Source organism: Ranitomeya imitator, chromosome 10 (genome assembly GCF_032444005.1).
Source record: "Ranitomeya imitator isolate aRanImi1 chromosome 10, aRanImi1.pri, whole genome shotgun sequence".
Taxonomy (NCBI): domain Eukaryota; kingdom Metazoa; phylum Chordata; class Amphibia; order Anura; family Dendrobatidae; genus Ranitomeya; species Ranitomeya imitator.
The window spans coordinates 148,464,792-148,483,167 of record NC_091291.1 but is presented as its reverse complement, the minus strand read 5'-3'; the positions used below and the strand labels follow the sequence as shown (position 1 = coordinate 148,483,167).

The 18,376-nt window shown below is 48.3% G+C and overlaps 1 protein-coding gene across 1 annotated transcript in view; it reads right to left on the bottom strand.

Annotated features, from left to right (window-relative positions):
• Positions 1-2,288: 2,288 nt before the first annotated feature.
• Positions 2,289-18,376, bottom strand: part of ADAMTS15 (ADAM metallopeptidase with thrombospondin type 1 motif 15) — a 199,004-nt gene continuing 182,916 nt past the window's right edge. Inside the window, exons 6-8 of the mRNA XM_069743105.1 lie at positions 6,456-6,631; positions 5,864-6,039; positions 2,289-4,735 (exon numbers count right to left, since the gene is read on the bottom strand). Of these exons, the coding sequence (XP_069599206.1) occupies positions 3,994-4,735; positions 5,864-6,039; positions 6,456-6,631 (1,094 nt within the window). The 3' untranslated portion in view covers positions 2,289-3,993. The remainder of the gene's footprint in view (positions 4,736-5,863; positions 6,040-6,455; positions 6,632-18,376) is intronic.

The following is an 18,376-nucleotide window of genomic DNA, read 5'->3' as shown; positions in this document are numbered from 1 at the left end:
GTGATACCATAATTTCCCACGGGATCAATAAAGTGTATCGTATCGTATCGTGTATATATATAAGAAGCAGGCAGCACTCCTTCTTCAGGTGAAGTTCTGCGGTTACTTACTTAGACCCACATGCCTGCTTTTTTCTAATGGTATTGTAACTATTGCAAAGTGGATAGATTGCAGAGGAGGCTCGTGCACCCAAGGACTAATATATGTGCTGTTCCATTTTATATATATATATATATATATATATATATATATACACACACACACATACATATATACAGGGTGGGGCCATTTGTATGGATACACCTAAATAAAATGGGAATGGTTGGTGATATCGACTTCCTGTTTGTGGCACATTATTATATGGGAGGGGGGAAGCGTTTCAAGATGGGTGGTGACCATGGCGGCCATTTTGGAATCGGCCATTTTTTAATGCAACACTATAATTGGCCCACCCAGGTGTATCCATATAAATGGCCCACCCTGTATATATTGCAGATAGACGAAAAGTTGTAAATTCAACTGCAGCGTACTGTAAAATACAGGAGCCAACAGGATAGAAGAGATGGATTACATACAGTCTATATGCATAGAATAGGTAGATATACAGATGTCTATGACGAGTACAATTAGTACAGTGTGTGTGCAGCTTACTGTACATTTATTTAATTAATAAGATTATTTTTCTGAAGAAAAAAAAACGCTGTGGGTTTAAGCGTGATTTTCTTAACCAGCAGAGGGAAAGCCGACGAATGGGGGCAGATGTATATAGCCTGGGAATGGGTAATACCCATGGAGCTTCCTAGGCTATTAATATCAGCTCACATATGTATCCTTAGCCGTTACTGGCTATTAAAACGGGCCCCCTCTCCCCCCAAAATATGACATAGGGTGCCCTATAATTAATAACCAGCAAAGGCTATGCAGACAGCTGTGGGGTGATATTATTAGCCTAGGAAGGAGCCATGGATACTGCCCCCCCCCCCCACCAGGCTAAAAACATCAGCTCTCAGCCACCCCAGAAAAGGCGCATCTCTAAGATGCGCCAATTCTGGCACTTAGCCTCACTCTTCCCACTTGCCCCGTAGCAGTGGCAAGTGGGGTGATAGTGGGCGGGGTTGATGTCACCTTTGTATTGTCAGGTGACATCAAGCCCAGAGGTTAGTAATGGAGAGGCGTCAATACAATGCCCCCATTACTAACCCTATTGTATAAAAGACAGACACCCAGAGAGAAATCTCAATTAAACCATACTTACAATATCGACCATTCCAGAGACGTCATTGTCTCCTGCCAAAGAGTTAAAATAACAAAGAACAATATTCCTAACCTTTCTGCAGAGAAGATAATCCATTTGTCCCATGACAGATCTAGCTCTGCTACATCTAGATGGCAGTCTGCATGGTTGCATGATGCCACCATACAGCCTGTCATCCGACAGAGACCTTGAGCAGCGTGTGCTCAGTGTCTCCCTGTCAACTCCTATTACCTGTCTGATGGCACCATGAGTGCCGTGGGAAAATTTCGCACGGAGCTCGTGCTGACATCAGATAGGTGAAGAGAGTTCATTGGCTGTGAACTCCCAGGACCTTTCTGATGGCAACGTGAGCATGAGAACTTTCTCACGCTGTCATGTTGAATCAGCCACACTCTGTCATATGGAAGGTGAATAATTTAATTCATGTGAAAAATTACACCACAATAAGGAAAAGGATTTTTTTTGTGATTGACAAAAAAGTTAAGCAGCAATACTTGACTGAGAGTGTGGCTGATTCATCTTGACTGCGTTTGATTTTGGATATTTCCAGTTCAGCTAGCACATCCTCTTCTCTACAAGCTGTGTGTGCCACCTTATACTCTTCTAATTTTCTCACACTTGCAGTGCTGTCAGACAGATAATAGCAGTTCACAGGGAGACACTGAGCAGACGCTGCTCAGTGTCTCTGCTGGATGACAGGTTGTATGGTCGCATCATGCAATCATGCAGCCTGCCAGCTAGATGTAGCTGAGCTAGAACCATCATGGGACAAATAGATTTGTACCAGTCTTATTGACGCCTCTCCATTACTAACCTGTGGGCTTGATGTGACCTGATAATACAAATGTGACATCAACCCCCCAACTATCACCCCACTTGCCACCGCTACAGGGCAAGTGGGAAGAGCGAGGCTAAGTGCCAGAATTGGTCCTATAAATACGCCTTTTCTGGGGTGGCTGAGAGCTGATGTTTTTACCCTTGGATGGCCAGTATCCATGGCTCCTTCCTAGGCTATTAATATCAGCCTGCAGCTGTCTGCCTAGCCTTTGCTGGTTATTAATTATAAGGGGACCCTATGTAGTTTTTTTAGGCCTCCCATTTTAGTAGCCAGTAAAGGCTAAGTATACAGCCGTGAACTGATATTAAAAGCCTGGGAAACTCCATGGCTTTTACCCCCTTCTCAGGCTATAAACATCGGCCCCAGCCATCGGCTTTCCCTCTGCTGGTTAAGAAAATTATGCAGGAGCCCACACCTTTTTTCTTGAAAAATAATCTTTTAATAATTAAACACATGTACAGTAAGCTGCACACACTTTACTAATTGTATTTGTCACTGACGTCTATATATCTACCTATTCTATATGTATTTATTGTGTGTAATCCATCTCTCCTATCCTGTCGGCTCCTGCAGTGATTTTACAGTACACGGCAGATGAATTGCTGGCTTTTCTTCTATCCGTGTAAGATATATATATATATATACATATATATATGTGTGTCACTGACATCTATATATCTATGTATTCTACGTGTATATACCTATTATATCTATTCTATTCTGTCACTCTGTTCACGGCAGATGAATTGCTGGTTTTTCAAAGGAGAAATGTGTGTAAAAATTGGACAGGACTGCTGTGCGATTTTTTTGTCTCACACCCATACGCTTGCATTGGCGAGTCTCGGCCGAGTCTCGGTGACAATCGCAGCATGCTGCGACTTTACACGCATATCGAATACGCCTGAGAAAAAAAACTGATGTGAGCTGCCCCATAGATTAACACTGGGCCGATTGCTATGCGATGTTTTCTTGTAGAGCATTCAGCCTTATTCTACAGTAGTGTGACGCCGGCCTAACCATGATGATTGCCCCTGAGGATCACCACACCTGAGTATCAGACCAGCCACGATGATCACCCCTGAGGATCACTGCAGACACCTTAGTGTCAGACCAGTGTCAGGAGCAGACCTGAGGATGATCGCACCTGAAAATCACACTAGCTACGATGACTGTCCTTGAGATTCGCAGCAACCTTGGTGACCACAGCCGAGGATTAGACCAGCCATTATGACTGTCTCTGAGGTGGTCCAGCCACGGTGCATTGCACCAGAGAATCACACTGGCCATGACTGCCCCCAAGGAGTGAAGCTGTGGGGTTTTTCAATTGCATTGAGATTGCAAAACTTATGATTATTCTCTTATCCTTCATTGACCCATGAATGAAGGTTGTCACCCACGGCATGGGTGGTTGGGTTTCTAGTTTCACTAGCCCCATAGTGGTCACAGGCGCTGCCGTGCACATGGGGCAATGCTATGGTTTTGGATTACGGTTGTGTTGGGACTTTGGCTGCCTCCTTTTGATGACTTGGTCAGATTCTAGATCTCCTCATACTGAGCAGTAAAGTAGAGAGGTGACTGACCACACAGTGACAAAACTTCTGCACAGGCTCAGCAACTGACTGAAGAAGAGGAGCCGTCATTTTGGAGCCAGTAGTGAGTGTGACATACAGAATTATCCAGAAACAATACAGAACCCGCCGCTAAGAAAAGTGCCAAGCCTTAACCTTCAGATGTCCGGAACTTTGTCCACTCTAGCGTCACAATGTAAAAGAGTCTTTGTGGCACTAAAATCTGGGTCACCATCATCCAGGCCTGTGCCTAGCCCATCCCCCATAACTCGATGCCATGCCCGGCTTTACATGTCTCAGAGTTATTTGCCTGTTCTGCGCTCTTCTTTGGACTAACATGGGCGCAGGACACAGAAGTCTAGTTCCTGAGGTTTTCGCTTCAATGTGCAGTGCTCTCTTGGTAAGGGCACCCCACCTCCAGCAGTGCACCGTAATTGTCGTCTCTTAAATCCTCGACCGCAGGTCTTCGAACACCCGGTCCATTCTCCAGTCTCCCACACTGGACATGGGTCACCACAGGTCCTTATTTCAGGTGGACGGAGAGAAGACGGGCAATCTGATGCCAGCTGTTCCCAAGGGTCTCGACATTCCACTAAGCGAATCTGCTGGCCATCACCACAGGAGACGGAGCATGGTCTCCAACTACCTGCTGTCCAGTAAGACTGGGGCCTGGGTCGGGGCGGTGAAGGTGCGAGAGCAGCAAGACTATTGCTTATCACCTGTGCACTTTTACTGTCCTTCTTCTCCCTTGTGATGTAGAAGGAGTATCTCAGTCGTGGAGGCGTCATCTTCCCAACACACAAGACCTCTATAGTCAGCGGCTCATGGATCACGCTGACAGCTTGTAATGCCTCCATGGCTGTGCCGGTGCCAGTATACTTCAGGAGACTCCCACGTACCAGGATGTCCCTCTCCACCGCAGACACAATGTAATTCCCATTTAGCAGGTAACGACCTTGTCCATTCTTCACGGCCAGGTAATTATCGTCATTGATGAGACCTTTATACCCGCGTTGTCTCACATCCAAATTACTGGCACCAGCAGGAACCGTGACCACAAAATTATATCCGTGTCTACAGAGAAAAGAAGACACATGGGTTACTGAGGCTCCATGCTGTACATTACAAGAAAAAAAGTAAAACAAAGCAATGAATCCCTGACCAAACCGTGAAGTGGCGGCAGATGAAAGATGTCACCACCAAGATCGGCAAGACCATTATGATAAGAATCTCTTAATATGGGGGATATGCCGCTGTCACAATCCATTTTTGGATTTATGGCATCTCTGGGTCCACTATAATTTAAATGCAGCCTTTTTCCTTTCAGGCCAGCAGGGGCTAATGTCAGTTTTTCTTGCTGGCAGCTTCCTGCAGCTGTTGTTGCTGGTCAGCTGATGTGGGTAGCGACCACTCCCACCATCCTTTACATAGTCACCTGATGCATCAGCTGACTGTTGGTGATAGAGGGAGACCCGACCTGCAGACGCAGCTCTCTGGTGTCAGCTACTTCTGGAGTTCGGGGTTCTGTTTCCATGTCCTCTGCGGCAGGGGTGTCAAACTGCATTCCTCAAGGGCTGCAAACAGGTCATGTTTTCAGGATTTCCTTGTAATGCACAGGTGATAATTTAATCACCTACACATATCATGATTACAGCACCTTGTGCAATGCTAAGGAAATCTTGAAAACACGCATGGCTTGCGGCTCTCGAGGAATGCAGTTTGACACCCCTGCTCTGCGGTATTGAGCTTGGCAGTGGAGTCTGGAACTAAATTTGTTTTTACCTTGTCTGTCTCGTGCTTGTTACCCCTCCTCCTGTGTTGTGCCAACTGCAGTGGTGAGGCTAGCGGCCTTGCTGTCCAGTGCACCAGCCAGGTCAGTGTGAGGAGACAGCGATGGACGAGGTTCATGATGGCGGTGGGGGGAAGGACCCACTTAGGGAGTTAGGGGAGTGTAGGGACAGGCTCAGGTTGGAGCTTAGAAGTTATCCCATCCCTCATTCCCTGTTGTTAGGGTCTTCCTCTCCCCTTTACCATCCCACTGAGTGTGTTGTGCCATCCGCTGACTGATCCCCTGTGGGGTTCGTGACAGCCACCACCTAGAAGTGCCTATTTTGTTTTTCCTATGGCTCCCGGCCCCCAGAGTGCACGCCTCTAAATATAAGATCGCAAGTCTTCGCAATTGTGCAGAACAAGGATACTCACATGGGTTTAGTAAAAAGTCCAGAGATCTTCTTGCAGCTCTTATTGTCCCCTCCACATACTCTGCATTTGTCAAATTTCTTTTTGGATCCCAGTTGGCCATCACATCCGGCTTTGATGCATTTGCCTTGTACGCACACAGAGGTGGAGTCGGGGGCACACGGGGTCCCATCAATGACCTGTATGGTGGAGGAATCACAATGTCAGGTGGAGGCGACATTATAGACTCATCTAAGGTCACAATGTGGCTACATGAGATGCCAACGGAGCACACCACAAGGCCCAGAAAATACGAGGCATTTGCAGAGGATGAAAAAATATGTTAAATATTTATCAAATACGGTACATTGACAAGAAAGAGCAGCGTGGTAACACGATGGAATGTCTCCCCAGCCAAGCAGCAGCATCTTCCCCTGAGCCACATGCTGGTCTGAACTGGTAGCATATAGTGAAACCGTTCTGCCCCCAATACTCAGTGCTGTACCCAGTGCTGCCCACATACTTGATGCTGCTCTCCCATCTCCCCCTCTCCATGCTCGGTGCTGCCCTCTACGCCCCCTCAGTGCTGTATACAGTTCTCCGACATTGAACTAACCTTTGGTGCCAGCACATAGAAGTATCCGGTGCCATTGGCTCTGCAGATGAGCTTGCATTTATCCTTCGGTGAAACCCCGGAGTATTTGGGGACCCATCCTACGGTGGACGTCAGGCGATTTGTGCTGTGATTGAAACCGTTGAAAGCCTCGCACTGCTCCTCCCGGAAACTCCTTCCTGCAACAGAGAACCAAAGTCTCCAGACATCAGATATGACGCCGGCAAAGCTGTGCCCTGGTGTGACCTCATCATTCATGTCAAGTGTGAACAGATCCCATTGATACTGAAAGATTCCATGTTTGGTATATACTAATTGTTCTTGGGTTCAGCATTAGGCCCCCTCCTTTTACTGTTGGGGTACCTCAAGACTCAATGTTCAGGCCTAGGCTCCCTCTTCTTAATATCATAGTTCAGTCGATGGCCCCCTCTCCTTTCTGTCAGGGCTCCTCAAGGCTCAGTTCCAGATCCCCTCCTCTTACTGTCAGGGTTCCTCAGTGATCGGCCTTAGGCCACCTGCTCTTACTGTCAAGGTTCCTCAGTGATCAGCCTTAGGCCACCTGCTCTTACTGTCAGGGTTCCTCAGTGATCGGCCTTAGGCCACCTGCTCTTACTGTCAGGGTTCCTCAGTGATCGGCCTTAGGCCACCTGCTCTTACTGTCAGGGTTCCTCAGTGATCGGCCTTAGGCCACCTGCTCTTACTGTCAGGGTTCCTCAGTGATCGGCCTTAGGCCACCTGCTCTTACTGTCAAGGTTCCTCAGTGATCGGCCTTAGGCCACCTGCTCTTACTGTCAGGGTTCCTCAGTGATCGGCCTTAGGCCACCTGCTCTTACTGTCAGGGTTCCTCAGTGATCGGCCTTAGGCCACCTGCTCTTACTGTCAGGGTTCCTCAGTGATCGGCCTTAGGCCACCTGCTCTTACTGTCAGGGTTCCTCAGTGATCGGCCTCAGGCCACCTGCTCTTACTGTCAAGGTTCCTCAGTGATCAGCCTTAGGCCACCTGCTCTTACTGTCAGGGTTCCTCAGTGATCGGCCTTAGGCCACCTGCTCTTACTTTCAAGGTTCCTCAAGGTTCAGTAGTAGACCCCATACTCTTACTATCGGAGTTCCTCAGTGTTCAGCCTTAAGTCACCTCCTCTTACTTTCAGGGTTCCTCAGGGTTCAGTACTAGACCCCCCCTCAAATATGTTGACGCCATAGAAATAAAATTATTATTCTTTATTACATGTGATATACATGGAGCTCTACCCCAGTGTGAACTCATCATACATGTGATATACACGGAGCTCTACCCTGGTGTTACCCCATCATACATGTGATATATTATTTATTATGTATTATCATTTATTTATATAGCAGCATTGATTCCATGGTGCTGTACATGAGAAGGGGTTACATACAAATTACAGATATCACTTACAGTAAACTAACAATGACAGACTGGTACAGAGGGGCGAGGACCCGGCCCCCGCGGGTTTACATTCTACAGGATTATGGGGAAGGAGACAGTAGGTTGAGGGTTGCAGGAGCTCCGATGGTGGTGAGGCGGTAGCTCCGGTAGTGATGAGGAGGCAGTGGGGTCAGTACAGGCTGTAGGCTTTCCTGAAGAGATGGGTTTTCAGGTTCCGTATGAAGGATCCGAATGTGGTTGATAGTCGGACGTGTTGGGGCAGAGAGTTCCAGAGGATGGGGGATATTCGGGAGAAGTCTTTGAGGCGATTGGGTGAGGGGCAGATAAGTGTGGAGGAGAGTAGGAGGTCTTGGGAGGACCGGAGATCACGTGAGGGAAGATATCGGGAGATTAGTTCGGAGATATATGGAGGAGACAGGTTATGGATGGCTTTGTAGGTCAGTATTAGTAATGTGAACTGGATACGCTGAGGGAATGGGAGCCAGTGAAGAGATTTGCAGAGGGGGGAAGCGAAGGAGTAGCGAGGAGAGAGATGAAATCCAAACAGCCGTTTCGTGTGGTATACGCTTCATCTGGATCCGTTGAAGCGTATACGACGCGAAACGGCCATAGTCCATTAACCTAACCAGTTTGTCTTGCAATTATCCTGCCCTCTGTAACCATGTCTACAGCACGTTGTTAAAATAAAGGACAACTTTTTTTTTACTGGAAGACTTGTGTGGTGCTGCTATTTTCTTCCTGTCTGGATTTCCACTCATGTTTTTTCAAGCAAGCACGCCTTATTCCAGTGGATTACCGTTTGGTTGGGTTGTCGACTCAGCTCATCCTACTGGACTCTGCTAAGACTGCTCAAACAGTGAGTACTCACCTGTTTCCTAGTGCCATTCAGCTTTTTTCTTGTTTTTTTATGGACTGCAGAGAGAGATAAATTAGTTGGCCAGCAGAGTTAAGGATGGACTGGAGAGGTGCAAGGGTGTTAGCAGGGAGGCCACAGAAAAGGATGTTGCAGTAGTCAAGGCGGGAGATGATGAGGGCATACACAAGCATTTTAGTAGATTGATGGTTGAGGAAAGGACAGATTCTGGAGATATTTTTGAGCTGGAGGCGACAGGAGGTGGAAAGAGCTTGGATGTGTAGTTTGAAGGACAGGGCAGAAGTCAAGGGTTACTCCAAGGCAGCGGATTTCCGGTACGGGGGAAAGCATGATGTCATTGACTGAGATAGATAGGTCAAGTAAGGAAGATTTGTGGGATGGAGGAAAGATGATGAGTTCAGATTTGTCCACATTGAGATTAAGGAAGTGAGAGGAGAAGAAGGAGGATATGGCCGATAGACACTCTGGGATTCTGGAGAGCAGATAGGTGACGTCTGGGCCAGAGAGGTAGATCTGAGTGTCATCAGCATAAAGGTGGTACTGGAATCCATGGGACTTTATGAGTTGTCCCAGGCCAAGTGAATAGATTGAGAAGTGGAAGGGTCCTAGAACAGAGCCTTGGGGGACTCCAACAGAGAGAGGGTGGGATGAGGAGGTGGTGTGGGAGTGGGAGACGCTGAATGTGCGGTTGGAAAGGTACGAGAAGATCCAGGATAGGGCGAGGTCTTTGATGCCAAAGGAGGAGAGGATCTGTAGTAGGAGGCAGTGGTCAACTGTGTGGAAAGCAGAGGACTAGTGATGAGTGAGTATACTCGTTGCTCGGGTTTTCCTGAGCACACTCGGGTGATATCTGAGTATTTGTTGTTGCTCAGATATATAGTTTTCATTGCCTCAGTTGCATGATTTACAGCTGCCACATACGCTGAATACATGTGAGGAATGCCTGTTTGTTAAGGAATTCCCACATGTATTCAGCCTGTCCAGCAATCGTAAATCATGCTGCTGAGGCGATGAAAACTATATCTCCGAGCAATAACAAATACTTGGAGATCATCCGAGCGTGCTGGGGAAAACCCGAGCAACGAGTATACTCCCTCATCACTACAGAGGAGAGGTCTAGCAGGAGGAGTACAGAGTATTGTCCGTTAGCTTTGGCGGTAAGTAGGTCGGTAATGATTTTGGTCAGGGCTGTCTCAGAGGAATGGTGGGGACGGAAACCAGATTGTAGATTGTCAAAGAGCAAGTTAGATGAGAGGTGGGAGGAAAGTTCAGCGTTCACAAGATATACACGGAGCTCTACTCCGGTGTGTCCTCATCATACATGTGATATACACGGAGCTCTACTCCGGTGTGTCCTCATCATACATGTGATATACACGGAGCTCTACTCCGGTGTGTCCTCATCATACATGTGATATACACAGAGCTCTACCCCGGTGTGACCTCATCATACATGTGATATACACGGAGCTCTACCCCGGTGTGTCCTCATCATACATGTGATATACACGGAGCTCTACCCCGGTGTGTCCTCATCATACATGTGATATACACGGAGCTCTACCCCGGTGTGTCCTCATCATACATGCGATATACACGGAGCTCTACCCCGGTGTGTCCTCATCATACATGTGATATACACGGAGCTCTACTCCGGTGTGACCTCATCATACATGCGATATACACGGAGCTCTACTCCGGTGTGACCTCATCATACATGCGATATACACTGAGCTCTACCCCGGTGTGTCCTCATCATACATGTGATATACACGGAGCTCTACCCCGGTGTGTCCTCATCATACATGTGATATACACAGAGCTCTACCCCGGTGTGTCCTCATCATACATGTGATATACACTGAGCTCTACCCCGGTGTGTCCTCATCATACATGTGATATACACTGAGCTCTACCCCGGTGTGTCCTCATCATACATGTGATATACACGGAGCTCTACCCCGGTGTGTCCTCATCATACATGTGATATACACGGAGCTCTACCCCGGTGTGTCCTCATCATACATGTGATATACACGGAGCTCTACTCCGGTGTGTCCTCATCATACATGTGATATACACGGAGCTCTACCCCGGTGTGTCCTCATCATACATGTGATATACACGGAGCTCTACCCCGGTGTGACCTCATCATACATGTGATATACACGGAGCTCTACCCCGGTGTGTCCTCATCATACATGTGATATACACGGAGCTCTACCCCGGTGTGTCCTCATCATACATGTGATATACACTGAGCTCTTCCCCGGTGTGTCCTCATCATACATGTGATATACACTGAGCTCTACCCCGGTGTGTCCTCATCATACATGCGATATACACGGAGCTCTACCCCGGTGTGTCCTCATCATACATGTGATATACACGGAGCTCTTCCCCGGTGTGTCCTCATCATACATGTGATATACACGGAGCTCTACCCCGGTGTGTCCTCATCATACATGTGATATACACGGAGCTCTTCCCCGGTGTGTCCTCATCATACATGTGATATACACGGAGCTCTACCCCGGTGTGTCCTCATCATACATGTGATATACACGGAGCTCTACCCCGGTGTGACCTCATCATACATGTGATATACACTGAGCTCTACCCCGGTGTGACCTCATCATACATGTGATATACACGGAGCTCTACCCCGGTGTGTCCTCATCATACATGTGATATACACGGAGCTCTACCCCGGTGTGTCCTCATCATACATGTGATATACACGGAGCTCTTCCCCGGTGTGTCCTCATCATACATGTGATATACACTGAGCTCTTCCCCGGTGTGTCCTCATCATACATGTGATATACACGGAGCTCTTCCCCGGTGTGTCCTCATCATACATGTGATATACACGGAGCTCTACCCCGGTGTGTCCTCATCATACATGTGATATACACGGAGCTCTACCCCGGTGTGTCCTCATCATACATGCGATATACACGGAGCTCTACCCCGGTGTGTCCTCATCATACATGTGATATACACGGAGCTCTACCCCGGTGTGTCCTTATCATACATGTGATATACACTGAGATCTTCCCCGGTGTGTCCTCATCATACATGTGATATACACGGAGCTCTTCCCCGGTGTGTCCTCATCATACATGTGATATACACGGAGCTCTACCCCGGTGTGACCTCATCATACATGTGATATACACGGAGCTCTACCCCGGTGTGTCCTCATCATACATGTGATATACACTGAGCTCTTCCCCGGTGTGTCCTCATCATACATGTGATATACACTGAGCTCTACCCCGGTGTGACCTCATCATACATGTGATATACACGGAGCTCTACCCCGGTGTGTCCTCATCATACATGTGATATACACGGAGCTCTTCCCCGGTGTGTCCTCATCATACATGTGATATACACGGAGCTCTTCCCCGGTGTGTCCTCATCATACATGTGATATACACGGAGCTCTACCCCGGTGTGTCCTCATCATACATGTGATATACACGGAGCTCTACCCCGGTGTGACCTCATCATACATGTGATATACACGGAGCTCTACCCCGGTGTGTCCTCATCATACATGTGATATACACTGAGCTCTACCCCGGTGTGTCCTCATCATACATGTGATATACACGGAGCTCTACCCCGGTGTGTCCTCATCATACATGTGATATACACGGAGCTCTTCCCCGGCGTGTCCTCATCATACATGTGATATACACGGAGCTCTACCCCGGTGTGTCCTCATCATACATGTGATATACACGGAGCTCTACTCCGGTGTGTCCTCATCATACATGTGATATACACGGAGCTCTACCCCGGTGTGTCCTCATCATACATGTGATATACACGGAGCTCTACCCCGGTGTGTCCTCATCATACATGTGATATACACGGAGCTCTACTCCGGTGTGTCCTCATCATACATGTGATATACACGGAGCTCTACCCCGGTGTGTCCTCATCATACATGTGATATACACGGAGCTCTTCCCCGGTGTGACCTCATCATACATGTGATATACACTGAGCTCTACTCCGGTGTGTCCTCATCATACATGTGATATACACGGAGCTCTACCCCGGTGTGTCCTCATCATACATGTGATATACACGGAGCTCTACCCCGGTGTGTCCTCATCATACATGTGATATACACGGAGCTCTTCCCCGGCGTGTCCTCATCATACATGTGATATACACGGAGCTCTACCCCGGTGTGTCCTCATCATACATGTGATATACACGGAGCTCTACTCCGGTGTGTCCTCATCATACATGTGATATACACGGAGCTCTACCCCGGTGTGTCCTCATCATACATGTGATATACACGGAGCTCTACCCCGGTGTGTCCTCATCATACATGTGATATACACGGAGCTCTACCCCGGTGTGTCCTCATCATACATGTGATATACACGGAGCTCTTCCCCGGTGTGTCCTCATCATACATGTGATATACACGGAGCTCTACCCCGGTGTGACCTCATCATACATGTGATATACACGGAGCTCTACCCCGGTGTGTCCTCATCATACATGTGATATACACGGAGCTCTACTCCGGTGTGTCCTCATCATACATGTGATATACACGGAGCTCTACCCCGGTGTGTCCTCATCATACATGTGATATACACGGAGCTCTACCCCGGTGTGTCCTCATCATACATGTGATATACACGGAGCTCTACTCCGGTGTGTCCTCATCATACATGTGATATACACGGAGCTCTTCCCCGGTGTGTCCTCATCATACATGTGATATACACGGAGCTCTACTCCGGTGTGACCTCATCATACATGTGATATACACGGAGCTCTACTCCGGTGTGTCCTCATCATACATGTGATATACACGGAGCTCTACCCCGGTGTGACCTCATCATACATGTGATATACACGGAGCTCTACCCCGGTGTGTCCTCATCATACATGTGATATACACTGAGCTCTACCCCGGTGTGACCTCATCATACATGTGATATACACTGAGCTCTTCCCCGGTGTGACCTCATCATACATGTGATATACACGGAGCTCTACCCCGGTGTGTCCTCATCATACATGTGATATACACGGAGCTCTACCCCGGTGTGTCCTCATCATACATGTGATATACACGGAGCTCTACCCCGGTGTGACCTCATCATACATGTGATATACACGGAGCTCTACTCCGGTGTGTCCTCATCATACATGTGATATACACTGAGCTCTACCCCGGTGTGTCCTCATCATACATGTGATATACACGGAGCTCTACTCCGGTGTGTCCTCATCATACATGTGATATACACTGAGCTCTACCCCGGTGTGACCTCATCATACATGTGATATACACGGAGCTCTACTCCGGTGTGTCCTCATCATACATGTGATATACACTGAGCTCTACTCCGGTGTGTCCTCATCATACATGTGATATACACGGAGCTCTTCCCCGGTGTGTCCTCATCATACATGTGATATACACTGAGCTCTTCCCCGGTGTGTCCTCATCATACATGTGATATACACTGAGCTCTACCCCGGTGTGTCCTCATCATACATGTGATATACACGGAGCTCTACTCCGGTGTGTCCTCATCATACATGTGATATACACGGAGCTCTTCCCCGGTGTGTCCTCATCATACATGTGATATACACGGAGCTCTACTCCGGTGTGTCCTCATCATACATGTGATATACACGGAGCTCTTCCCCGGTGTGTCCTCATCATACATGTGATATACACGGAGCTCTACCCCGGTGTGTCCTCATCATACATGTGATATACACGGAGCTCTTCCCCGGTGTGTCCTCATCATACATGTGATATACACTGAGCTCTACCCCGGTGTGTCCTCATCATACATGTGATATACACGGAGCTCTACCCCGGTGTGTCCTCATCATACATGTGATATACACGGAGCTCTACCCCGGTGTGTCCTCATCATACATGCGATATACACGGAGCTCTACCCCGTTGTGTCCTCATCATACATGCGATATACACTGAGCTCTACCCCGGTGTGTCCTCATCATACATGTGATATACACGGAGCTCTACCCCGGTGTGACCTCATCATACATGTGATATACACTGAGCTCTTCCCCGGTGTGTCCTCATCATACATGTGATATACACGGAGCTCTTCCCCGGTGTGTCCTCATCATACATGTGATATACACTGAGATCTTCCCCGGTGTGTCCTCATCATACATGTGATATACACGGAGCTCTACCCCGGTGTGACCTCATCATACATGTGATATACACGGAGCTCTACCCCGGTGTGTCCTCATCATACATGTGATATACACTGAGCTCTACCCCGGTGTGTCCTCATCATACATGTGATATACACGGAGCTCTACCCCGGTGTGTCCTCATCATACATGTGATATACACTGAGCTCTACCCCGGTGTGACCTCATCATACATGTGATATACACGGAGCTCTACCCCGGTGTGTCCTCATCATACATGTGATATACACTGAGCTCTTCCCCGGTGTGTCCTCATCATACATGTGATATACACTGAGCTCTACCCCGGTGTGACCTCATCATACATGTGATATACACGGAGCTCTACCCCGGTGTGTCCTCATCATACATGTGATATACACGGAGCTCTTCCCCGGTGTGTCCTCATCATACATGTGATATACACGGAGCTCTACCCCGGTGTGTCCTCATCATACATGTGATATACACGGAGCTCTACCCCGGTGTGACCTCATCATACATGTGATATACACGGAGCTCTACCCCGGTGTGTCCTCATCATACATGTGATATACACTGAGCTCTACCCCGGTGTGTCCTCATCATACATGTGATATACACGGAGCTCTTCCCCGGTGTGACCTCATCATACATGTGATATACACTGAGCTCTTCCCCGGTGTGTCCTCATCATACATGTGATATACACTGAGCTCTACCCCGGTGTGACCTCATCATACATGTGATATACACGGAGCTCTACCCCGGTGTGTCCTCATCATACATGTGATATACACGGAGCTCTTCCCCGGTGTGTCCTCATCATACATGTGATATACACGGAGCTCTACCCCGGTGTGTCCTCATCATACATGTGATATACACGGAGCTCTACCCCGGTGTGACCTCATCATACATGTGATATACACGGAGCTCTACCCCGGTGTGTCCTCATCATACATGTGATATACACGGAGCTCTACCCCGGTGTGTCCTCATCATACATGTGATATACACGGAGCTCTTCCCCGGTGTGACCTCATCATACATGTGATATACACGGAGCTCTACCCCGGTGTGACCTCATCATACATGTGATATACACTGAGCTCTACCCCGGTGTGACCTCATCATACATGTGATATACACGGAGCTCTACCCCGGTGTGTCCTCATCATACATGTGATATACACGGAGCTCTTCCCCGGTGTGTCCTCATCATACATGTGATATACACGGAGCTCTTCCCCGGTGTGTCCTCATCATACATGTGATATACACTGAGCTCTTCCCCGGTGTGTCCTCATCATACATGTGATATACACGGAGCTCTTCCCCGGTGTGTCCTCATCATACATGTGATATACACGGAGCTCTACCCCGGTGTGACCTCATCATACATGCGATATACACGGAGCTCTACCCCGGTGTGTCCTCATCATACATGTGATATACACGGAGCTCTACCCCGGTGTGTCCTCATCATACATGTGATATACACGGAGCTCTACCCCGGTGTGTCCTCATCATACATGCGATATACACTGAGCTCTTCCCCGGTGTGTCCTCATCATACATGTGATATACACGGAGCTCTACCCCGGTGTGTCCTCATCATACATGTGATATACACGGAGCTCTTCCCCGGTGTGTCCTCATCATACATGTGTTATACACGGAGCTCTACCCCGGTGTGTCCTCATCATACATGCGATATACACTGAGCTCTTCCCCGGTGTGTCCTCATCATACATGTGATATACACGGAGCTCTACCCCGGTGTGTCCTCATCATACATGTGATATACACGGAGCTCTTCCCCGGTGTGTCCTCATCATACATGTGATATACACTGAGCTCTTCCCCGGTGTGTCCTCATCATACATGTGATATACACGGAGCTCTTCCCCGGTGTGTCCTCATCATACATGTGATATACACGGAGCTCTACCCCGGTGTGACCTCATCATACATGCGATATACACGGAGCTCTACCCCGGTGTGTCCTCATCATACATGTGATATACACGGAGCTCTACCCCGGTGTGTCCTCATCATACATGTGATATACACTGAGCTCTACTCCGGTGTGTCCTCATCATACATGCGATATACACGGAGCTCTACCCCGGTGTGACCTCATCATACATGTGATATACACTGAGCTCTACCCCGGTGTGTCCTCATCATACATGTGATATACACGGAGCTCTACCCCGGTGTGTCCTCATCATACATGTGATATACACGGAGCTCTACCCCGGTGTGTCCTCATCATACATGTGATATACACGGAGCTCTACCCCGGTGTGTCCTCATCATACATGTGATATACACGGAGCTCTTCCCCGGTGTGTCCTCATCATACATGTGATATACACTGAGCTCTACTCCGGTGTGTCCTCATCATACATGCGATATACACGGAGCTCTACCCCGGTGTGACCTCATCATACATGTGATATACACTGAGCTCTACCCCGGTGTGTCCTCATCATACATGTGATATACACGGAGCTCTACCCCGGTGTGTCCTCATCATACATGTGATATACACGGAGCTCTACCCCGGTGTGTCCTCATCATACATGTGATATACACGGAGCTCTTCCCCGGTGTGTCCTCATCATACATGTGATATACACGGAGCTCTACCCCGGTGTGACCTCATCATACATGCGATATACACGGAGCTCTACCCCGGTGTGTCCTCATCATACATGTGATATACACGGAGCTCTACCCCGGTGTGTCCTCATCATACATGTGATATACACGGAGCTCTACCCCGGTGTGACCTCATCATACATGTGATATACACTGAGCTCTACTCCGGTGTGTCCTCATCATACATGCGATATACACGGAGCTCTACCCCGGTGTGACCTCATCATACATGTGATATACACGGAGCTCTACCCCGGTGTGACCTCATCATACATGTGATATACACTGAGCTCTACCCCGGTGTGTCCTCATCATACATGTGATATACACGGAGCTCTACCCCGGTGTGTTCTCATCATACATGTGATATACACGGAGCTCTTCCCCGGTGTGTCCTCATCATACATGTGATATACACGGAGCTCTTCCCCGGTGTGTCCTCATCATACATGTGATATACACGGAGCTCTACCCCGGTGTGTCCTCATCATACATGTGATATACACGGAGCTCTACCCCGGTGTGTCCTCATCATACATGTGATATACACGGAGCTCTACCCCGGTGTGTCCTCATCATACATGTGATATACACGGAGCTCTACCCCGGTGTGTCCTCATCATACATGTGATATACACGGAGCTCTACCCCGGTGTGTCCTCATCATACATGTGATATACACGGAGCTCTACCCCGGTGTGACCTCATCATACATGTGATATACACTGAGCTCTACCCCGGTGTGTCCTCATCATACATG